Source organism: Bos mutus, chromosome 23 (assembly GCF_027580195.1).
Source record: "Bos mutus isolate GX-2022 chromosome 23, NWIPB_WYAK_1.1, whole genome shotgun sequence".
In the NCBI taxonomy this organism is placed as follows: Eukaryota; Metazoa; Chordata; class Mammalia; order Artiodactyla; family Bovidae; genus Bos; species Bos mutus.
This window is the reverse complement of record NC_091639.1, coordinates 17125587-17150437: the sequence shown is the minus strand read 5'-3', so window position 1 is coordinate 17150437 and position 24851 is coordinate 17125587. Positions and strand designations below refer to the sequence as shown.

At 39.2% G+C, this 24851-nt stretch overlaps 1 protein-coding gene across 1 annotated transcript; it reads left to right on the top strand.

The window, feature by feature from the left end:
- The first annotated feature begins 9814 nt into the window (after positions 1-9814).
- On the top strand, positions 9815-22142 carry LOC102274562 (chorionic somatomammotropin hormone 1). The gene is made up of 5 exons (XM_005894270.3): positions 9815-9986; positions 17185-17369; positions 18974-19081; positions 21066-21245; positions 21960-22142. Exons 1-5 carry the CDS (start codon positions 9815-9817, stop codon positions 22140-22142), a joined length of 828 nt encoding a protein of 275 aa, XP_005894332.1.
- Positions 22143-24851: the final 2709 nt, after the last annotated feature.

Sequence of the window (24851 nt, the reverse complement as noted above, 5' to 3'; positions counted from 1 at the left end):
AGTTAACTCTTTGACAGAGAGAGCGAGATGGTGGTGGGGGACAGCCCCCAGTAAAGTCAGAGGTGAGAGCACAAAGCAATAAAGTAGGCAGACTCTGGTTTTTTGGGAGTAGATGCTTGAGAATATCCGGGGGGTCTCCTGAGGCTCGATCCCGCCTTTGCATATGCTGAGCCTCCTTCCTCATGACCTTTGTCACGAGTGGAATGTCTCTCGCTGGCTCCCGGCAGATTATCTTAATAGATGCAGAGAAAGCCTTTGACAAAATTCAACATCCTTTTATGATAAAATCCCTCCATAAATCAGGCATAGAAGGAACATGCCTCAACATAATAAAAGCCATATATGATAAACCAACAGCAAATATTATCCTCAATGGTGAAAAATTGAAAGCATTTCCCCTTTCAAGTCAGCAACAAGACAAGGGTGTCCACTCTCACCACTACTATTCAACATAGTTTTGTTAGTTTTAGCCACAGCAATCAGAGAAGAAAAAGAAATAAAAGGAATCCAGATTGGAAAAGAAGTAAAACTCTCACAGTTTGCATATGATATGATCCTCTACATAGAAAATCCTAAAGACACCACCAGAAAACTACTAGAGCTAATCAATGAATATAGTAAATTTACAGGATATAAAATTAACACACATAAATATCTTGCAATCCTATACACTAACAATGAGAAAACAGAAAGAGAAATTAAGGAAACAATTCCATTCACCATTGCAACAAAAATAATAAAATACTTAGGAATAAATCTACCTAAAGAAACCAAGACCTATATATAGAACTATAGAACACTGATGAATGAAATCAAAGATGACACAAATAAATAGAGAAATATACCATGTTTATGGATCAGAAGAATCAATATAGTGAAAATGAGTATACTACCCAAAGCAATCTATAGATTCAATGCAATCCCTATCAAGGTATCAACAGTAATTTTCATAGAACTAGAACAAATAATTTCATAATTTTATGGAAATAAAACAAACCTCAAATAGCCAAAGCAATCTTGAGAAAGAAGAATGGAGTGGGAGGATCAACCTGCCTGACTTCAGATTATACTACAAAGTTACAGTCTTCAAGACAGTGTACTGGCACAAAAATAGAAATATAGATCAATGGAACAAAATGGAAAGCCCAGAGATAAATCCATGCACCTATGGACACTTATCTTTGACAAAGGAGGCAAGTATATACAATACAGAAAAGACAATCTCTTTAACAAATGGTGCTGGAAAAACTGGTCTACCACCTGTAAAAGAATGAAACTAAAACACTTTCTAACAACATACACAAGGATAAACTCAAAATAAATTAAAGACCTAAATGTAAGACCAGAAACTATAAAACTCCTAGAGGAAAACATAGGCAAAACACTCTCCTATGTAAATCACAGCAGGATCCTCTATGACTGACCTCCCAGAGTACTGGATATAAAAGCAAAAATAAACAAATGAGACCTAATTAAACTTTAAAAGCTTCTACACAGCAAAGGAAACTATAAGCAAGGTGAAAAGAAAGCCTTCAGAATGGGAGAAAATAATAGCAAACCAAGCAACTGACAAAGAATTAATCTCAAAAATAGACAAGCAGCTCATGCAGCTCAATACCAGAAAAATAAACAACCCGATCAAAAAATGCACCAAAGGACTAAACAGACATTTCTCCAAAAAGGCATACAGATGGCTAACAAAGACATGAAAAGATGCTCAACATCACTCATTATCAGAGAAATGCAAACCAAAACCACAATGAGGTACCATCTCATGCTGGTTAGAATGGCTGCTATCAAAAAGTCTACAAACAATAAATGTTGGAGAGGGTGCAGAGAAAAAGACAACCCTCTTACACTGTTGGTGGGAATGCAAACTAGTACAGCCACTAAGGAGAACAGTATGGAGATTCCTTTAAAAACTGAAATAGAGATGCCATATAACCCAGCAGAGGATGTGATGGTTGGATGGCATCTGACTCAATGGACACAAGTTTGAGTAATCTCCGGTTGGTGATCGACAGGGAGGCCTGGCATGCTGCAGTCCATGGGGTCGCAAAGAGTCAGACAGGGCTGAGCAACTGAACTGAACTGACAACCCAGCAATCCCACTTCTGGGCATACACAGTGAGGAAACCAGAATTGAAAGAGACACGTGTACCCCAATGTTCATCACACCACCATCTACAATAGCTAGGACATGGAAGCAACCTAGATGTCCACTGGGAGATGAATGGATAAGAAAGCTGTGGTACATATGCACAATGGAATGCTACTCAGCTATTAAATCAGTTCTAATGTGATGGATGAAACTGGAGTGTACTATACAGAGTGAAGTAAGTCAGAAAGAAAAACACCAATACAGTATATTAATGAATATATATATGGACTTTAGAAAGATAGTAATGATGACCCTATAAGTGAGACAGCAAAAGAGAAACAGATAGTAAGAACAGACTTTTGGACTCTGTGGAAGAAGGCGAGGGTGAGATGATTTGAGAGAATCGCATTGAAATATGTATATTACCATGTGTGAAATAGATCACCGGTCCAAGTTCGATGCATGAAACAGGACACTCAAAGCTGGTGCACTGGGACAACCTGAGGGATGGGATGGGGAGTGAGTTGGGAGAGGGTTTCAGGGTGGGGGACACATGTACATCCATGGCTGATTCATGTCAATGTACGGCAAAAACCACTACAGTATTGTAAAGTAATTTGCCTCCAATTAATATAAGTAAATTAATTTAAAAATTAGACATATCTAAGTCTTCAATTTCCCTTAGAAAAACATTTTTTACCATGAGGCATAGGAATTTGCCTTTGTAAGAAAGACAAAATTAGATACATAATTACTTTCTTTGATACAAATGTAATATTCAGAATATAACCACATGGATTTGAATATACCTACAGGAAGACCGTATCTCACAAATATACTTTTGGGTTGCTTAACTGTGGCCAAACAAGAATGGAAGACAGCGCTCGTTCATTTGTTGGCATGTCCTACACTAAAACTGGATTTCCCCGGGGGCTAAATGGTAAAGAGTCTGAAGGAGATGCAGCTTCAGTCCCTAGGTTGGTAAGATCCCCTGGAGAAGGAAATGGCAACCCACTCCAGTATTCTTGCCTGGGAAATCCCATGGACATAGAAGCCTGGTGGGTTACAGTCCATCGGGTCGAAGAGTCAAACATGACTGAAGAAACAGAGCACACAACAGCTTGTTTTAAACCTGCCTTTTCTTAATCTTGATATTCTTGGGTTCGCTTGCAGAGAAAGCAACAGGAACTTTTGAGAGAAGAAATGTCTCAGAGCATAATAGTTTGCTGCAGAAGTTTTCAGATCCTGAACTATGCAAACAAACATTCTGATTATCCCAGAGGATGCAACGGTTAGCAGCAGAATCCTCCTTAACCAAAGGATTGCACCGGTAGATTTTCGTTGTTGTTGTTAAATGAAAATGTCCTTTATATATATTTATTTTTGATGTGTCTCTTCTGTGTGGCCATGGCCTTTTTTGGTTATGCCCATTTAGTAGTTTCCAATCCCCTCCTCTTTCTTTTTGTTCAAAAGTCAAAATTATCACACATCATCTATAATTACTACATTCAATTTTGTAAAATAAAATAGTACATAAACACAGGGGAAAAAATGAGTACAGACGCTAAGCTTTAATTTTTTTTCTCTTTACATGTCATAGATCATTCCTAATTGGATAGTAATGTTTTTAGACTCAAGGGTCTTACCAATATTTTTCATTTTTGTTTTTATTGAAATTGCTCCCATCACACTCACATGTCATTCATTTCAGTTCAGTCACTCAGTCATGCTTGACTCTTTGCAGCCCCATGAACTGCAGCATGGCAGTCTTCCTTGTCCATCACCAACTTCCCTGTGCATCACCAACACCATCACCAGCTCAGTCATGCCTGACTCTTTGTGACCCCACGGAATATACAGTCCTTGGAATTCTCCAGGCCAGAATACTAGAGTTGGTAGCCTTTCCCTTCTCCACGGGATCTTCCCAATCCAGGGATCACACCCAGGTCTCCCACATTTCAGGCAGATTCTTTACCACCTGAGCCATAAGGGAAGCCCAAGAACACAGGAGTAGGTAGCCTATCCCTTCTCCGCGGATTTTCCTGACCCAGGAATCAAACTGGGGTCTTCTGCAATGCAAGCAGATTGTTATTATCCACATGTCATTAGGATCATTACATTATATAATTATAATAGCAAGCACCATGGGCATTAACAAGTATGAGGACTAACAAAACAGTCTCTGCTGAGTGTTAACTCACTTGAAGGGAGCTGCAAGGGGCCAGTTGCAGAGGGCCCCCAGCCCTGGGGTCACTACTCAGCCAGCTCTTGGCACTGATATTTATGTTTTAGAAGAGAAAAAGGCATTCCTACAGGAGTTAATTAAGTGGGAATAATTTGGGTAAAAGTTCATATGTGCCAATGTTCCATGAAAGACATTGCAGAGGACCTTGATTTGAAAGACCACAGGGCTCCCTTGTGGCACAGTGGTAAAGAATCTGCCGCTGATGCAGGAGACACAGGTTTGATCCCTGGTCTGGGAAGATCCCACGTGGCAAGGAGCAAGGATAAGCCCTTGTGCCACAACAGTTGAGCCTGTATTCTAGAGCCCTGGAACTGCAACTACTGAAGCCCACGAGCTTAGGACCTGTGCTCCACAACAAGAGAAACCACTGCCATGAGAAGCCTGCACACTGCAACCAAGAGTAGCCCCTGCTCATCACCACTAGAGAGAAGCCCAAGCAGCAATGAAGACATAGCGCAGACAAAAATAAATCAATAATGTTATAAAAAAGATTATAAAGTCTCTTTCAAATCTAAAATCATTTGTGATTGTTAACAATGCATTCTATGAAGTTTTTTTTTTCCTCATTATATGTGGTGTTTTCTCAAGAAGACTACAGAGCCTTTTAGGGTAGAATATATGTGTTTCACTTATTTGTATCCCATGGACTAAATATTGCAATGTTCTATCCAAGAGGTGTTTGCAGCATATATTTAAACATTAGTAATTACCTCCTGTGTTATAGCATGAGTGATATAGACAAAAATGTCTTTAGTATAAGATGATCCCAGTCACAGTATTTTCTCAGTGTTTAGCCATCTGAAGGCTGTTCTCAGTTATCCCAAATTGATGTTGCTTTTTATCAATTATCATGACATGGAACGGTTTGGGAAACTTCAAGGCACTTTCCAATTTATAATGACATACAAGCTAACTGTTAGGATTTGGTAAAAGTACCGCTTGTGGTATCATCGGAAGCACTGATCTGCCACTTAAAAGTGTTTAGGTAGAAATAAATGATTTCTTGATAAGAATCTGCCTGAGTTCAAAAGAAATTTGCAACATGTGAGGCACTTACACAGTGATGGCAGAAAATATGGTACCTAATTAAAGCCTAAATAATAATCAAGAATCTAGTGGTGAGTTTTCTTGCCACTCCTGCTCAAGAATTGTGGATCTTGTTTCAAATGGGGGTAGGAAGCAGTATAGAGTTTCCCTGTATGTGGTAGCATGAAAAATTTTCATTTCTATATCTACAGGAAAGTATACTGAAAAAAACTGGTTAAGTGGCTGTCATAAAAGATGATCATTGAATAACTTCATAGCTCTGATTATCCTTTTCTTGATCAACTCACACACACCCTTTGTTCTGTCTCCACTGTCAGATTTCCACAAAGGGCAGATTTGGCTCAAACACAATGTTGTCTATTACAGGGTGCACACATCCGATAATTCTTATGAGTAACATCATTTGTCCACTGAACAAATTAAGGATATTAAGAAACCTGATGCAGTAGAAACATAGTGAGTATTTGTTCCAGGCAGTTGGCATTCACAGTTAAGAAATTTCCCTGTTTTTTTTTTAATAATTATACTTTTTAAGAACCGAATTATGAAACATACCAAGAGTTTCTATAAAGAGCATTACATGCAGCATTTTTATTTAGTTGAAAATAAGCAAACTCTTGATTGCTTAGTGAAATTGTCACTTCCAGTGGCTTTTCCCCCCTGAAGAATATTCCTCCTAGTACTAAAATTGCAAAAGATATAAATTGATGAAAGAAAAAAAGTCTTACACAGTTATTCTGTCTTAGAGAATCTCATTGAGTACCTCAAAGGTTTAATATTCCATTGCTGATGGTCAAAATCAATTCATCTTTCAAGTGAACTTCAACAGAAAATCTTCTTCTGGCTTCATAATTCATGTAAAACATTGTTGCATTTCTCAAATGTCTAGTTATGCAGTCAGTATCTAAAAAAATTCTTTCTTAAGAGTTAGTGAGAGATTGAAGAAACCTCTGAACTCTCTCATGTTTACAAATGCAGTCATAACTAGTCAGTTTAATAAGCAAAGAGAAGTGGCCTGGGGCTGAATATTCACTATCAAACAACAAACCTTCAAAAATCGTCGCTGCTACCTTTACACGATAAACACCACACACTGTACATCGTAGGGGCCTAGATTAATTTGGAAATCATAAAATGGCCATGCAAAGTTACAAAATGGATGCAGGTAGCAAGAAAAATACATTCCACTAATATTCCAGTTGTGTTGGAAAGAAGATCTCCACAGCTGCTGTTTTTCAAACTTTCACCAATAAGAAAGCAAGGTTCATGGGATTCCAAAAGGTCTTGCTGTCCCCAAATCTCCCTCCAGAGTAAAACTGGCACCAAATAGAAGCAGGTAAGCACCAGGCAACACATACCAAAAATCAATGACTCCTGAAAATTTAAAGCAAACTTAAATACCTACTCACCCACAATAAGCCAGTCATAGATCTTTGTTTCTGTGTCTTCAGCAAACTCTCATCTCATTAGAGATGCCTGGAAAAGTCTGGAAGGAGAAATGAAGGAATGTGTGTACATCCCTCATCATCTTTGGTTTCAGGCAATCTGTAATCATTGTAAATTGCTAACAACTAAAAAGGTGTTTACAAATATCAACAGAAATAACCTAAACAAAATCAGAGCCAAGGTTTGCATTTCTATTACTCACCACTGTTTGGACTGGGAATTATTAAACTTCATAGATTAAATAATCACTGATAATCAGAAACTAGATTCACCTTCCACTTACGAAAAGCTTGCCAACAAATGAATTTCTCCCCTTATTGACAAAAACAGATACGGCTATCTATATGGCAGCAACTTATCTCTATCCTCTTGGCATTGCATAAGTAATCCCCCAGTAATATGATTTGTAAGACACCTGTCAGGGAGAACTTAAGGAAGATTAGAAGATGATAAAAATATAACTTTAAATTTTAGCACTAAATTCAAGATCAAAATTGAATTAGTTTATGATAGATTTCACAAGAACGTTCTAGATTATATAAATTTTCAAAACACGCAGATATACCACTAAGCAGTCACTTATCTTCAAAATACTATTTTAAAGTATATGTTCTATTATCAAAAGGAATTTGGAACCTTCTATTATCTAAAACTGGATCTAAAATACTATTCCTAGGGCAGAAAAGAGGAAAAAGCAAGTATGAACCTTATGAGTCACACCAGCCCTTCCCCAAGGTAGCAGTAAAATGGAGTGAAAACTGGACTCTCTTGATGAACACACATGGGCTCTAATCCAGGTGTGGCCAGAGGTATAACTTGCATGACTCAGGGCAGGAGATTCAACCTCTCTGGTTTTCTGTTTTTTTTGTTTGTTTGTTTGTTTTTTAATTCTTTTTGTATTTGACAACTGTTTACTGAATGATTCATCAGCACCAGATTCTTCATTACAGGATGAACATACTTAGATAAACAGGACAGGCGAGCCACTGATTTCAGTAAGTTTATATTCTAGCAGAAAATACAGATACTTGAACACAAAACAGCAATCTGGAAGAAATGTTGAAACAGGAAGGATTGACATTGTGAGAGCACAGAGAAGGGTAACTAGGTCAAAGGAACTTGGCTCCTAGTCCAACAATTAGGAATCACTGTCCAAGGAACTGATGCAGAAGCTAAAAATCTAAAAGATACATGGGAGGAAGCTGAGGAAATGATAGGAAGAAACATTCTAGGCAAAAAAACAAGAGAGGGAAGACAGTGGAGGATGATGGTGTTTTCGGGGAACAGGTAAGGTCTGGCGTAGCTGGACTGGAGAGAGAAGAGAAAAGACAGGCCAGGAGTGAATCTGAAGCTCAGACAAGGGCAAGATCTAGGTGAGACCCAAGAAGAGTGAGAAAGAAACTAGACTTTCTTCTAAAGACAAGAGTCAGCCATCCAAGGGTTTAAGGAGCAGAAACAAAACTATAATTGCATTTTTAAAGCAAAATCTGGCTGAAGAACAGAGCCAGTATTAGACAGAAATAAAGGGGATCACAGGGATATTAGGGGACTGGGGCTCTTCCAGGAGTTGGACAGAGCAGTTTGTGATAGAAGGTCTGGAAAGAAAAGGACAGCTCACTAGGAGATTTAGGAAAAATAATGGTTAAAATTGACATCAAAATCTAATATGTAGGAAGTGTATGGAAAGCAAGAGAGAAAGTTCTCTACCTCCAAAATAATGATATTTATCCCTGCCATGTATGGTTATGACATACATTTATAAAAATATAAATGTGACAGTGCATATAACATTAGGTGTCTTATACTGCCTAATGCACAGTACAGTAGAAACTAAAAAATATATATATATATTTTCAAAGTGAAAAGAAATTTCTTGCTTCTCACAAGCAAGAGAGTTGAATTTTTTTCTGGGTTAAATCCCTTATCTTTGACTCTTTCATTGTGTGCAAACACTGTTGCCCATCAACGCAACTGGAAAAGAATGTGACAAGATATTGTCTTGATGTGAAAGAGCCTGTATGGACTCCTCCAGATTATGAATGCTCCAGCTTTACCACTTGGCAGCCAACAAAAAATTTATTTGAGAATATATCTGAATGAGTTTGGTGAGATTTATCACTTACATTTATGAAGATGATAAAGACTATGAGTTTGTATTCTTTTCTACGCAGTCTGTTTTTATTCTTAAGGGTTGTGCCTTCCTGATAAAACCCACTGGGACTGAATAAAAAGTCTTGAGACACTGCACAGTTTGCATCTCCAGTGGCTAAGACAAAATTCTTTGTGATGATGCTGCAGAATTGCAGCGGACCCCCACACAAGGTGTACATAGATGGAGTTGGCCACCCACTGACCTCCCTGAACAGGAGGGTACAGGAAATCCATCCCAGGGCAGAGGAAGCCTGTCCTAGTTCTTTAACCGTAGACATAGACCACCACTACCACTGAGGAAGAGTGTGGTTTTTCTGTAATAAACATTAACACACATACATTTAGATGTTAAATTTTAACACAAGTCAAAATTGAGATAGTAAGACAATAGGATAGATAGGGTAGCCTATATATAGGCTTCCCAGGGGGTATTGGTGGTAAAGAACCCACCTGTCAATGCAGGAGAGGTAAGAGACACTGGTTAGATCTCTGAGTAGGGAAGACCCCCTGGAGAAGGGCATGAAAACCCATTCCAGTATTCTTGCCTGGCAAATCCTCCTGAACAGAGGCGCCTGGTTTCTATAGTCCATAGGGTCTCAAAGAGTTGAATATACCTGAATCAACTTAGCACGCCCGCATAGGGTGTATACAGATACTGAAATTTTCTATTGCACAGTGCACTGGTCACTTGAAGGCCACCATCACTGTGATCTTTCCCTATTGCTCTTATGCAGGCACCAGCATTGATAAGAGAGAATAAGGTAAGAAAGAAGCAGTGAAAACTCCACCCCCAGGGTGTGACTAATCAGTAGCACCCTATTTCTATGGTTGCCAGGTTTTCCTCCTTAGGCATTCCCCACCACAGATTTCCTCCATTCAGTCCTGTTGGGCCATCTCCCCATCAGCAGCAGTCCTCATCCTGGGATTTCTCTCCAATCCTCATGGCTCCAGCATCTAGCCATCGTGGGCACCAGTGGATTTGTGACCTTGTTCGAGGTATATAAGGCTATGGCATGGATTATCTGTGTGGTTCCACTCCATCTGGATTGTCACAGATCAGCTACTTCACTCTCCAAAAGCCTCAAATGCCTCCCTTCTGCCCAACCAATTGCCCCGAATGCCGGGATCTCTCCCCTGCTTCAGCTCCCTGACCCCCTGGTGCAAATTGATTCTGCTTGCTTTCCCACCTCCTTCTATCCTTCATCCTAGTGAGTTTTGCATGAATCTATGACTTCCTTTCCAGTGGTCAGGAACTCCTGATATATCTCTAGAGGTACTTAAATGTGCATTGCTATGCTAAGTCACTTCAGTTGTGTCCGACTCTGTGCGACCCCATAGATGGCAGCCCACCAGGCTCCCCCATCCCCAGGATTCTCCAGGCAAGAACACTGGAGTGGGTTGCCATTTCCTTCTCCAATGCATGAAAATGAAAAGTGAAAGTGAAGTCGCTCAGTCGTGCCCGAATCTTAGCAACCCCATGGACTGCAGCCCACCAGGCTCCTCCATCCATGGGATTTTCCAGGCAAGAGTACTGGAGTGGGGTATTAATTTCTTTTTTTAACACCATCCTTGTAGAGGAGGGGGACAAGAAGAAGCAAATGTAGAAAAATATGGAAACCTATTGAAAATGTGTTCATTTCTTATTTCCCCAGTATCTGTCGACTCCCCCATCCTGCAACACAAATTAACGCAGCTCATGTTTTCCTAGACTTTTCTCTAGGTACAGAGAGTGGGGGACAGTCTCTAGGTGCAGCATACAGGGCTTCTCACTGTGGTGGCTTTTCTTGTTACAGAGAACGGTCTCTAGGTACACAGGCTTCAGTAGTTGTGATATGGAGTTCAGTACTTGCAGTTGCTAGGCTCTAAAGCACAGGCTCAATAATTGTGGTGCATGGGACTAGTTGCTCTGTGACATGGGAGATCCTTCTAGATCAAGAATCGAACTCATGCCTTCTACATTGGCAGGCTAATTCTTTACCACTGAGCTTCCAGGAAAACCCTGTACATGAATTCTAGATGCATCCATGGAGAGAGATGTACTCCATGTCCACCTACTCCTCCACCATCTTGTTGACCCCAATGTATGTATGTCTTAGAAAATATTTTCCTTTTCTATTGAGTTCAGTAACAAAGTCATCACCCCACAGGTTTACTGTTTATTTTTTTGTAAAGAACATATAAGCTCCATTGTTTTAGGCAATTTCAATTATACAGCACAATCTTATCCCTTATAGTCACCACGCTCTACATTAGAGCTTCAGACCTCATTAAATGAGAATGTGTAACCTTTTAGAAATCTCTCCTTATTTTCTGCACCCTCCAGCTCTTGGCAATCACTTTCCTGTTCTGTTTCTGAGTTCCAATTCTTTTTAGATTCCAGATAATTGAGATCATATGGTATTTCTCTTTCTCTGACTTATTTCACTTAGCATCAGGCTCTCCAGTTTTATCCATTTGCCACAAATGGTGTATTTCCTCCCTTTTTAAAATGGCTAAATAATATTCATGCACACACACATATATACCATATCATATTATTTTAATCTGTTCACCTGTTGACAATATTGAGATTGTCCCTCTATCTTGGCTACTGTGAATAATGCTTCAATGAACATGGGAGTACAAATATCTCTTTAAGATAATGATTTCATTTCCTTTGAATATATATCCAGAAGTAGGACACTGTGGTTTCGTTTTAGTCATTAAGTTGTGTCCAACTCTTGCGACATCATGGACTGTAGCCTGCCAGGCTCCTCTGTCCATGGGATTCTCCAGGCAAGAATACTGGAGTGGGTTGCCACTTCCTTCTCCAGGGGACCTTACCAGCCCAGGAATCGAACCTGGGTCTTTGAGGTAAGCTTTGAGCTTTGAAGTACGCCAGAAGTAGGATTAATGGATCATATAACATTACTCTTTTAAATTTCTTGAGGAATCTGCACAGTCGCTTTCCGTGGGAGTTGCACCAATTCACACTCCCAGCAACAGTGCACAAGACCTACTGTTTCTCCATACCCTCATCAACACACGTTATTAATATTTCTTACCTTTTTGCTAATGGCCATTCTAACAAGTATGGGGGAAAATCGCTTGTGCTTTTGATTTGCATTTTCCTGGTAATTACTGATGTTGAGCATCTAGTCATATACCTCTTGGCCATCTGTACATCTTATTTGGGGGAAAAATGTCTATTCCATAAAGCTGTAGCATATATTTTGTTTACTGTATTCCAATATGCAAAACTCAGTTGCCTATCCATACACCAATAGCAAACTATCTGAAAGAGAAATAAAGAAAACTATAAATATATAAATTAATAAAAAAGCAATGACATTTGCATCAAAACATATACACAGGTCAACAGGCCAGAACAGAGAATCCAGAAAGAAGCACACATCCATGTATTGTCAATTAATGTATGACAAAGGAACCAAGAATATCCAATGGGAAACGATGGTCTCAATAAACGGTAATGGGAAAACAGGATAGTTGTACACAAAAAAATTAAACTGTACCAGAAACTGATTTAAAAGTTTAACATAAAACCTTAAACCATGAAACTCCTAGAAGAAAACATTGAGAGAATCTCCTTGACATATGTCTTTGCAATATTTTTTTTGTTTGTTTCACACAAAAAGCAAAGGCAGCAACTGAAAAAATAAACAAGTGGGACCACATCAAACTCAGAGGCTTCTGCACAGAAAAGGAACCCATCAACAAATCAAATGGCAACATATAGAATGAAAGGAAATATTTGCAAATCACATATTTGATAAGGTCTTACTATCCAAAAATATATGAGATTCATACAACCGAAGAGCAAAAAACATAAATAAACCCAAATTTTTAAAAAATCAAAGGAAGAATAAGGGTTTTGTTAGATCTGGAGATTAGACTGTAGATGAGAGACACAGCAAGCTTTTCCTACCAGAACAACAAAAGCCTATGTCTTCCTTGCATTGCTTCCTTTCATGTCCACTCATCTTTTTGACGATTATAGTTCTCAGTTCACATCCTTCATCAAAAGCAATCACCCCACAGGGAGCTCTAATATGTGCTAGGAATAGCTCTAATATGTGCTAGTTTTTGTGCTACTGTACCAAAACTAACATTTACACAGTTACTAATTAGAAGCACAAGCTGGAATCAGGATTGCCGGGAGAAATCTCAATAACCTCAGATATGCAGATGACACCACCGTTATGGCAAAACTGAAGAGGAACTCAAAAGCCTCCTGATGAAAGTGAAAGAGGAGAGTGAAAAAGTGGGCTTAAAGCTCAACATGCAGAAAATGAAGATCATGGCATCTGGTCCCATCACTTCATGGGAAATGGATGGGGAAACAGTGGAAACAGTGTCAGACTTTATTTTGGGGGGCTCCAAAATCACTGCAGATGGTGATTACAGCCATGAAATTAAAAGATGCTTACTCCTTGGAAGGAAAGTTATGACCAACCTAGATAGCATATTCAAAAGCAGAGACATTACTTTGCCAACAAAGGTCCGTCTAGTCAAGGCTATGGTTTTTCCTGTGGTCATGTATGGATGTGAGAGTTGGACTGTGAAGAAAGCTGAGCGCCCAAGAATTGATGCTTTTGAACTGTGCTGTTGGTGAAGACTCTTGAGAGTCCCTTGGACTGCAAGGAGATCCAACCAGTCCATTCTGAAGGAGCTCAGTCCTGGGTGTTCTTTGGAAGGACTGATGCTAAAGCTGAAACTCCAATACTTTGGCCACCTCATGTGAAGAGTTGTCTCATTGGAAAAGACTCTGAGGCTGGGAGGGATTGGGGACAGGAGGAGAAGGGGATGACAGAGGATGAGATGGCTGGATGGCATCACCAACTCAATGGACATGAGTTTGGGTGAACTCCAGGAGTTGGTGATGGACAGGGAGGCCTGACATGCTGCAATTCGTGGGGTCACAAAAAGTCGGACATGACTGAGAGACTGAACTGAACTGAACTGAATGAGATGTATAAAGAGCAAAGTAATTAATTGTCAGCGTTTACCACTCCATTGTTCTCTATATTCTGTCTCAAAATTGAACCAGTTAGTAATGAAACATGAGTTAGGGTGTCTCAATAATATTTGGATAGAATATCTTTTAAAAATGGGAGTATTTATGGATATTAATTTGGGGGGATTTATTATTACTATTTTGATTGTATTCCTTTTAATTATCTGCTACATCAGGTTAAGAATTTATTATAAATATTAATGCCAATGTAAAGACACATAGTACTGAAGTTACAGTATCTATAAAAGGACAAAGACAAAATATGAGGCAGGAAGAGAAATTATAGAAAATCCGCAATGGTATCAAAATAAGGGACAGTATTGCATAGAGAGAAAGCTAACTTCTCAAAGTTGCTTGAGGCACCAAAAACAGCCAGATGTAAAAATCCAGATTAATTTGAATACCAGAAACTGGACCAAAAGGAAAATGAAGTTCAGAAAAATATGGTGATGCTAAAAGCCAAAATTTAGACAGCAAGAGGATAGGGTAGGGCAGCTGTAGATACTGAAATTCAGGAATATATGAAAGCAAATACATTAACAAGAATCAGGAAAAACAAAGAAGAAAAGGGTCTGAAAAATAAATCATCAAGAGGTTGGATAGCCTGATCAAAAGAACAAGAGAATTGATAGGAAAACCAAAATACAAACACCTGTGTAAACAGGAGACCCAGATGATGCTCAGGAGAGAAAGCCTGGGACTTAGTGGACCAGAGAACAGAGATTCCAGCATCAAGAACACAAACTCTGCAGCAGGGCTCATATCTATGAATTTCTGGGAAGAGCCCCAGTTTCTTTTTTTTTTGACTTTCTATTTTTTTAATATAAATTTATTTATTTTAATTGGAGGTTAATTACTTTTCAATATTGTATTGGTTTTGCCATACATCAACAAGAATCCACCACGGGTATACACATGTTCCCCATCTTGAACCCCCCCTCCTACCTCCATCCCCATACCATCTCTCTGGGTCATCCCAGTGTACCAGCCCCAAGCATCCTGTATCCTGCATTGAACCTGGACTGGCAATTCGTTTCTTGTATGATATTATACATGTTTCAATGCCATTTTCCCAAATCATCCCACCCTCTCCCTCTCCCACAGAGTCCAAAAGACTGTTCTATACATCTGTGTTTCCTTTGAGCCCCAGTTTCAATGCTTAGGCACAATAGCACCTAAGATTGTTATGGGCAAAGAGTATAGCTTACTGGGAAACAGTGGAGGACTATTTTGGGAGGCTCCAATATCACTACAGATAGTGATTGCAGCCATGAAATTAAAAGACGTTTACTCCTTGGAAGGAAAGTTATGACCAACCTAGACAGCATATTAAAAAGCAGAGACATTACTTTGTCAAAAAGGTCCACCTAGTCAAGGTTATGGTTTTTCCAGTGGTCATGTATGGATGTGAGAGTTGGGCTATCAAGAAATCTGAGCACCAAAGAATTGATGCTTTTGAACTATGATGTTGGAGAAGACTCTTGAGAGTCCCCTGGACTGCAAGGAGATCCAACCAGTCCATCCTAAAGGAGATCAGTCCTGGGTGTTCATTGGAAGGACTGATGTTGAAGCTGAAACTCCAATACTTTGGCCACCTGATGCTGATTCACTTGAAAAGACCCTGATGCTGGGAGAGATTGAGAGCAGAAGGGGACAACAGAGGATGAGACTCTGTCATCACCGACTCAATGGACATCAGTTTGGGTGCACCCCTGGGAGTTGGTGATGGACAGGGAGGCCTGGCATGCTGCAGTTCATGGGGTCGCAAAGAGTCAGACATGACTGAGAACTGAACTGAACTGAACACTGAGAAAAGGACACAAGTGTTTATCAGTTTATTTTGCTCATTAAACTACAAGGTTAATGCATAGTTATCCATTGATAATTGATTCCTTCAGTTTACAGTGTGGATAACACACTGAGATCCTCTTCAGTCATATATTGGATATTTAGATCTGTTATATGATCACCAAATTATATTTTAATAGAAAAAAATCCATATAGTTAGCTGTCTTCCAATAAATGATCAATTACATTCGGATTTATCATATTCTGCTATCCTTCAGTTCAGTTCAGTTCAGTCTCTCAGTTGTGTCCAACTCTTTGCAATGGCATAAACTGCAGCATGCCAGGCTTCCCTGTCCATCACCAACTCCTGAAGCTTGCTCAAACTCATCTCCATTGATTCGGTGAGACCATCCAACCATCTCATCCTCTGTTGTCCCCTTCTCTACCTGCCTTCAATCTTTCCCAGCATCAGGGTCTTTTCCAATGAGTCAGTTCTTTGCATCAGGTGGCCACAGTATTGGAGCTTCAGCTTCAGCAACAGTCCTTACAATGAATATTCAGGAGTGATTTCCTTTAGGATTGACTCATTTGATCTCCTTGCAGTCCGAGGGACTCTCAAAAGTCTTCTCCAACACCACAGTTCAAAAGCATCAATTCTTCAGTGCTAAGCTTTCTTTATGGTCCATTTCTCACATCCATACATGACTATTGGAACAACCACAGCTATACTTATTGCCTCCTATATAGTTTAATTTTTAAAAAGCACAAAGTTCCATGTAGGAATTATGTGCATATTTGTCTTTATGTATAACACATGCATATACACACAGAAATATATGTACACAAATATGCCTATGTTATATGAACTATTATTCTCCTTGCTTGTCCCAATAAGCTTAGATGTTCAGAGATACAGTCCCACAATTCTCCAACTTAATTCTGCTTTTTGAAGAGTCACTTCTTTTACTTTCATCACTTAATTTTAAATAACCATTTTATTCTTAGATACCATGGCAATATACAACTAAGAGAGGAAGAAACCTTAAAAATTCTAATGTTCTTCTTTTTCAGTCCCTAAGTCATATCCAACTCTCTGTAACCCCATGGACTGCAGTATGCCAGGCTTCCCTGTCCTTCACTATCTCCTGGAGTTTGCTCAAACTCTTGTCCATTATGTTGGTAATGCCATCCAACCATCTCATTCTCTGTTGCCCCAATCTCTTCCTGCCCTCAGTCTGCCCTAGCATCAGGGTCTTTTCCAATGAGTTGGCTCATTGGATCAAATTCTGCTCAGGGCAACAGGGAGAGATGAGGCTTCCCTGGACAGGATGGCTTTTGCTAACCCCAGGCTAACACATCATCTCAGAGTGGCTCATGTTTTTATTTATGCAGGGTCCTGCCTGCTCCTGCTGCTGGTGGTGTCAAATCTACTCTTGTGCCAGGGTGTGGAGGATTATGCACCATACTGTAAAAACCAACCTGGCAACTGCCGGATTCCCCTTCAAAGCCTGTTTGAGAGAGCAACATTGGTGGCTAGCAACAACTATAGGCTCGCCAGGGAAATGTTCAATGAATTTGTAAGTACTGTACTTCTTGCTTATTTCCATAAGAAATTTTGATGAAAGTGAGTGGGATATATTATCCTTTAAACAAAAAGGCTGCATCAGCCAAACTTCAAATAACACACTTCCTAAGTCAAACACGGCATCAGCTCATAAGATGTGTAAATCGAAGAAAGGATCAATTTCATGAAATCTCAAAGACTCTTAAAGAGTGAAATATCTGCTTCAATTTTCTTTCAGTCATTTTAATTTTAAAATTTTCAAAATAAATTTAAAGCACCTGTGTTTGTCACCTTGAAGGTGTGTGTTAGTCTCTCAGTCATGTCCTACTCTTTGCGACCCCATGGATTGTGGCATTCCAGGCAAGAATACTGGAGTGGCTTATCATGCTCTTCTCCAGGGGATCTTCCTAACCCACGGATTGAACCCATGTCTCCTGCATTGCAGGCAGACTCTTTACCATCTGAGCCACCAGGGAAGTTTGGAGTCCCATTAAATAATACCACTGACTCAGTGGATTAAACAACATAAACCTATTTCCTCACAGTTCTGGGGACTAGAAGTCCTAGATCAGGGTGCCAGCAAGGTCCGGTTCTGGTAAAAACTCTCTCTTTCCAGGTTGGCTTCTTCCTGTGTCCTCACAGGTTGAGAGAGTAGAGAAGAGAGACAGAGGCAGAGACACAAAAACAAAAGAGAAATCTCTCTGGTGTTTCTCCTCATAAAGACACTAATCCTACTTGATCAGTGTCCCACCCTATGAGCTCATTTAACTTTAATTAATCTTCATAAAGGCCCTTCTCCAACCACAGTACATACTGAATCCATGTCAAGAAAACAAAATGATGATAGTTTTTTAAATACTACTAAACATTGTTTTGTCTTCCCTGAGAGCTCAGTTGGTAAAGAATCCACCTGCAATGCAGGAGACCCTGGTATGATTCCTGGGTAGGGAATATCCCCTGGAGAAGTGATAGGCTACCCATTCCAGTGTTCTTGGGCTTTCCTTGTGGCTCAACTGGTAAAGAATTCGTCTGCAATGTGGGAGACCTGGGTTTGATCCCTGGGTTGGGAAGATCCCCTGGAGAATGGAAAGGCTACCCACTCCAGTATTCTGGCCTGGAGTATTCCATGGACAACTCCATGGGGTTGCAAACAGTTGGACACAACTGAGCAACTTTCACTTCAAACATTGTTCTCAGATTGGCAATGAATAGGTTTAGAAGTACAATAGAAGGATTGTTTAGAATTGGAACCAATTATTCTCTTTCTGATGAAAGTACCAAGTGGCCCACTGTAGAGCAGACACTGATAAAAAGTTGTGCTCATGTTTCTATTTGTGGTAATTTTAGCATTTGCTGTCCTACTATTAACTGGAAAGGACGAAGTTAAACCTGGGAAGAGCAAAGAAGGGAAGAGTTTCAAGTTTAGGAAAATTAGGTGAAAAACAATTGTTTATAGTGATAATGGGAAAAAATAGGAAAACTAATGATGTTCAATTGTTATGTAACCCTCATTAAAAAAATTATACATCTATCAGCTGTGTTAATATTCTGGTAATGAATTCATTTATTGAATGCCAAAATAACCCAAAGGAATTGAATGTGCTTGATCACTCCCAGAATAAACAGTATGGCGAGGGCAAAAACTTCACTTCCAAGGTCATCAACAGCTGCCACACCGAATTCATGACTACCCCTAATAACAAAGAAGCAGCTGCAAATACAGAGGTGAGGATTTTATCTGGGTTTTTCACTTGAGCAACTGAGACAGTGCACTCGTGTTACTAGGCTTTAGATTATTAGAGTAATGGTAACTGCACATGCAGAGAAATGTGGAGGAGTACTAAGCAATCAAAGAGAAAATTACATTATGCAGTTGATAACGTATGAATAGAATCAAGTGATGACTAAAGATCTGTAGTAGCAAAAAAAAAAAAAAAAACCAGATCTATAAATTCCCATGTAGATAACCTTAGTTTAACCAACGCATTAGGCCCAGGATTGCAGCTATTATACTGTATGAAAGCATGGGTTGAACGAAAATTCTGTGTGTAAAATATATAAGGTTGGCAGAATTCATGGATATATAAGAAACACAACCACAGTTTTGAGTATTCCCTGTAACCAGTGATGCCTACACAGGAGTCACTCCTACACTGCACCATTTGAGACATTGCTTCTGACTCTCAAGGCTCTCCTGATTCTTCTGCTTCTCTGAAACCTACTTCATTATCATTCTCTATGACTCTTCTGTTACTTTTATTCATAATTATGAGTCTCCTCCCCAGATGTCCTATAAAATATCATGTTTTGCTTCTCATGGTTGCAACAATTATCTCTGTTCTGATGAAAACACAGTCTACAAATCAAGCCTCAATCATTTATCCCAGCTCCAACTTTTTTTCATTTTAATTGTTCCTTTCTGATTCCCACATGAACCACAATCCTAACATTATTTAAAATATTTTCACATACATCTTCTCTTAAATACAATCTGTTCTCTTACTAAAACTTTGTTAATAATATCAACATTCTTTCCATCTGCTCAGCATCTTAATAATGGAGATGATAAAATGAAGGAAGAAGGTCAAGGAGAAGGAGGATGTTTTTAATGAATTTAAAATAAATTTAAAATTTACTGAGGGCTATTATACTGCCATACAATTTATAAAGTGCTCTGTGTTCATTACTATGCTTAATCCTCACAAAAAATCCTGTAGCACAGTGACTGTTATTACACTTCCTGAGATGAAGAAACCAAGGCTCAGAAAAGTTAAGGGATTTCCACCCATCACACAGGTAATAAGCAGTGAGTCTAGCTTTCATCCAACTCAGAGTTCTCACTCTTCATCTTTAAGCTACAAGACCCCCTGAAAACTTATATTTCTATTGCAATGTCTATTCGCTTCTTCTCTGCTCTTCATTTCCTGTACCACTAAAGTATTTCATGCCCATCAAGAAATCAAGACTTTTAATTAGAGATATTCAGCCCCTGGGAGTTTCAGGCCCAATCCTGGAGTAGTGGACTCAGTGGAGGGGACCTTCCATTGTGAATCCCACTGATGCTGTTACTAAAGACAACACTGTGCCATTTTCTGCCCGGACACATGTCAATAGAAAGACTGCTCTGATAGCAAATAGGACTGGTGTTGGTATGGATTGAGGAAAATGTGTTTAAGAATTTCATGTCTTCTTCATTATCTCTTTGTTCAAATATCATAAAACTACCAATCAGAAAATGAATACACTAATGAATGATTTGATTCATTAATACAAATGAATCATCAGGTGAAAATGATGTGGGCATGGGTAGGATCCATGTTTCCTGGGTCAGGTACTCTAGGCCCATATTGAGTTCCAACAAAATATTTAGATTTCTCTCCCTGGACAAGCAAAGCATTCAAATATAAAAAAACTCACTGAGCAGATGGTCTAATTTCAGAGGGGAAAAGAAAATATTTCATGTTCTAAATTAGAACTCATCAAAAGGATGATTTATGTGACAGTTTTTTTTTAAAGAATTTCAGCAAAGTATAAACTAATAATATACATTTTATAATTTTATATCCTTAACATCTTTAAATTTTTTGCATACACAGAGGAATAATAAAGGGTTTTTTTATATGCTCAGCCTCCCTGAGCAAAAATCACATGTTACCAAGCCCACTGAATTTTGTTTATTTTAATGAGATTGTTTCCTGTGATTGTTTAGGACGAAGCCCTGTTTAGGTTGGTTATCAGTTTGCTCCACTCGTGGGATGAACCTCTGCATCAGGCAGTCACAGAGTTGTTGCACAGGAATGGAGCCTCACCTGATATCTTGGCAAGGGCTAAAGAGATTGAGGACAAGGCCAAAGTACTTCTAGAAGGTGTGGAAATGATACAAAAAAGGGTGAGCCATCTCCTGAAGCCTTCTTTGATTTCCTTATGAAGGAAAGAAGATGACCTCTGAATTGAGGAATGAGTTTTGAAACATCTCACTTTGTAAGGACAAGATTCAGACCTTCTATATTCTAATTGCTGTTATATAAAGCGAGAGCCTAATCATTCATAATGCTAGATTCTATTGTAAGTGAGTTAGAATTCAACTACAATTTTTGACAGGTGCAGCGTTCCCTGCATTGCACACAATTCCACCAAAAGCTAGCCTCTTACTGGGCACATGTGGTTGAAATACTTTCATGGGTAAGAGAACTGGAGCATAGAATTTGTAAGATCAATGTTTTCTTAAAAGCAACCCAGGTGATCTGCTACTGAAAGTCTGCTCATATTCTTTCTTTGTCCTCTTCAAAGTAAAGGATGAGAGTGGAAAGGAAGGGAAGAGAAAGTCAAAACCAAACTCATACTTGAGTTCTGCTTCTTGATTTTAGATTGCTAATAGATTTTCCATACGCTGGCTCCAAATTCATGTCCAGAGAGTTTCGTAAGTCTTCCCCAATCTTAATTTGATAATAAGAAGGAACAAAGAAGAGCAAATACTAATAAAACTCATAAAATTAAAAAATAATTAAAAAATATTAAAATTTTTATTTTTAATTAATTTAAAAAAATTGAAAAATAAAAAACTAATAAAACTCATAAAATTCATTATCTTTTGGGTGCTTAGGTTCATCCTGGAGAGAAGAAGAACGAGCCCTATCCAGTGTGGTCAGAAAAGTCCTCCCTGACAGCAGACGATGAGGATGTGCGCCAAACTGCCTTTTATAGAATGTTCCACTGCCTACACAGGGATTCGAGTAAAATTAGCACCTACATCAATTTGCTTAAGTGCCGATTCACCCCATGCTAAGCCCACAATTAACCCAACCAGTCCTGAGATGGTTAGTGATGATCCATCCCGTCAAAAGCTTCTTTGAGTTTTATAGCTCTTTAATGCATGTTTGGGTGTAATGGGTCTCATCTGAAACAAAATAAACACAGATTCTGTAGAGATGTCAAAATCTAAGAAGGAAATTTGTCAATGTCTTTATCTTCATTTAATAGAAAATCAAAATAAAATCCATCCCTACCTCTGAGAGAAAGAATTTTCCTATTAAAATTGGTCACAAATAGCAGGAACTGACATGACAAAGACCATTAAAGAGCTTACTAAAGAATCACATGAAATTATTCTGGGTCAAGTTATAAGAATCAAAGAATTAGATAATTACTTATTGTGCTGGTCATGCTACCAAGAAGACTGAATTCTGAGAATTCTTTATGAAAGCAAGCCACAAACTGTCAGCCGATTCTTATATTGTCTCAGTGTTACAACAGACAATATAAGTGCTTTGCACATGGCTACCTAAATAGCATGAGGTTTACTGAACTGCCTAAAAATTGTTAGAATGCTGTCTTAATCCTTCTGGGCTGCTGTAACAAAATATCATAGAATTATAAACAATAGAAATGGATTTTCGCAGTGTGATCAGATAAGGCCCTCTTTCCGTCTCACACTTCTTACTATATCCTCACATCAGGGAAAGGGCTAGAGAAATTCCATGTGTCTGTTATATATAAAAGCAGTCATCTCATCCAGGAGGCTCCATCCTTTGTCACCTCCATAACTTCATCACCTCCCAAAGGCTCCACCTATGAAATACCATCAATAGGAGTCAGGATTTCAACATATGAAGTTTCTGGGCGACACAAAGGTTGAGACCATAGCAGACACAAAGGTGAACTGGCTCTATCCTCCTCCAGTGGCTGTCTTCACCCACACTCCACTGCAATCTCATTTCCTGCATCATCTGGCAAAAATTCCATAGGTTCTATCACTCAGGTTTAACAAGTCTAGCTTAGTTAACTGTCAATTGTCCCCCAACTAGGGAGTCTAGACGATTGTCCAACTGATCACATAAAAACCAAGTAGCTAAGAAAGCTGGATTCATAAACACATTTATCTGAGAAGTGAGATACCATTCTCTCTTAAAGTAACTATCCTTGTCATTAATTATTCGGCCTTACACACATGCCCTAGTAGGTCCCCAAATTATAAAATCATCCAAACAGACTGAGTCTCTACTGAGACTGAAGCAATGTGACTGGATTAGGGTTGCTCTGCTTATTCAGTTGCCTCCAAACAACCTGGTATGAGGGCCAATCTCTTGACTGGCTCTCCTAAGATTCAGTGATGTTGCTGGGCTGGTTTACAGCATCTTAGGGCTTTAGCAGTAATTCCTAGTAACCAGAAAATGGGAAATACAAAGGTAGAAGGGAAAGGGGGGATGAATAAGAGAGAAAGAAGAGAAAGACAGAAGGAAGAAAAAGCAGCAAAGGGAAAGTGAGTCAAGGACTTGGGTAGTGAAGGATGAAATGCTGTTAGAACACTTTATTTTTAAGGATGCAAATATATATGCATTTTTTTAATATCCTAAAAGCAAATATCTCATATTCCTTTTTATTTCCATTTTATCTTATTACCTCTTTTTTCTGAAATTGTCCTTTATATTAGATTCAGTTCAGTTCAGTCACTCAGTCGTGTCTGACTCTTTGCGACCCCATGAATTGCAGCACGCCAGGCCTCCCTGTCCATCACCAACTCCCGGAGTTCACTCAGACTCATGTCCATTGAGTCAGTGATGCCATCCAGCCATCTCATTCTCTGTCGTCCCCTTCTCCTCCTGCCCCTAATCCCTTCCAGCATCAAAGTCTTTTCCAATGAGTCAACACTTCACATGAGGTGGCCAAAGTACTGGAGTTTCAGCTTTAGCATTATTCCTTCCAAAAAAATCCCAGGGCTGATCTCCTTCAGAATGGACTGACTGGATCTCCTTGCAGTCCAGGGACTCTCAAGAGTCTTCTCCAACAACACAGTTCAAAAGCATCAATTCTTTGGCACTCAGCCTTCTTCACAGTCCAACTCTCACATCCATACATGACCACAGGAAAAACCATAGCCTTGACTAGACGGACCTTTGTTGGCAAAGTAATGTCTCTGCTTTTGAATATGCTATCTAGGTTGGTCATAACTTTCCTTCCAAGGAGTAAGGGTCTTTTAATTTCATGGCTGCATTCACCATCTGCAGTGATTTTGGAGCCCCCAAAAATAAAGTCTGACAGTGTTTCCATGGTTTCCCCATCTATTTCCCATGAAGTGATGGGACCAGATGCCATGATCTTCGTTTTCTGAATGTGGAGCTTTAAGCCAAATTTTTCACTTTCATTTCATCAAGAAGCTTTTGAGTTCCTCTTCACTTTCTGCCATAAGGGTGGTGTCATCTGCATATCTGAGGTTATTGATATTTCTCCCAGCAATCTTGATTCCAGCTTGTGTTTCTTCCAGTCCAGTGTTTCTCATGATGTACTCTGCATAGAAATTAAATAAGCAGGGTGACAATATACAGCCTTGACATATTCCTTTTCCTATTTGGAACCAGTCTGTAGTTCCATGTCCAGTTCTAACTGTTGCTTCCTGACCTGCATATAGGTTTCTCAAGAGGCAGGTCAGGTGGTCTGGTGTTCCCATCTCTTGAAGAATTTTCCACAGTTGATTGTGATCCACACAGTCAAAGGCTTT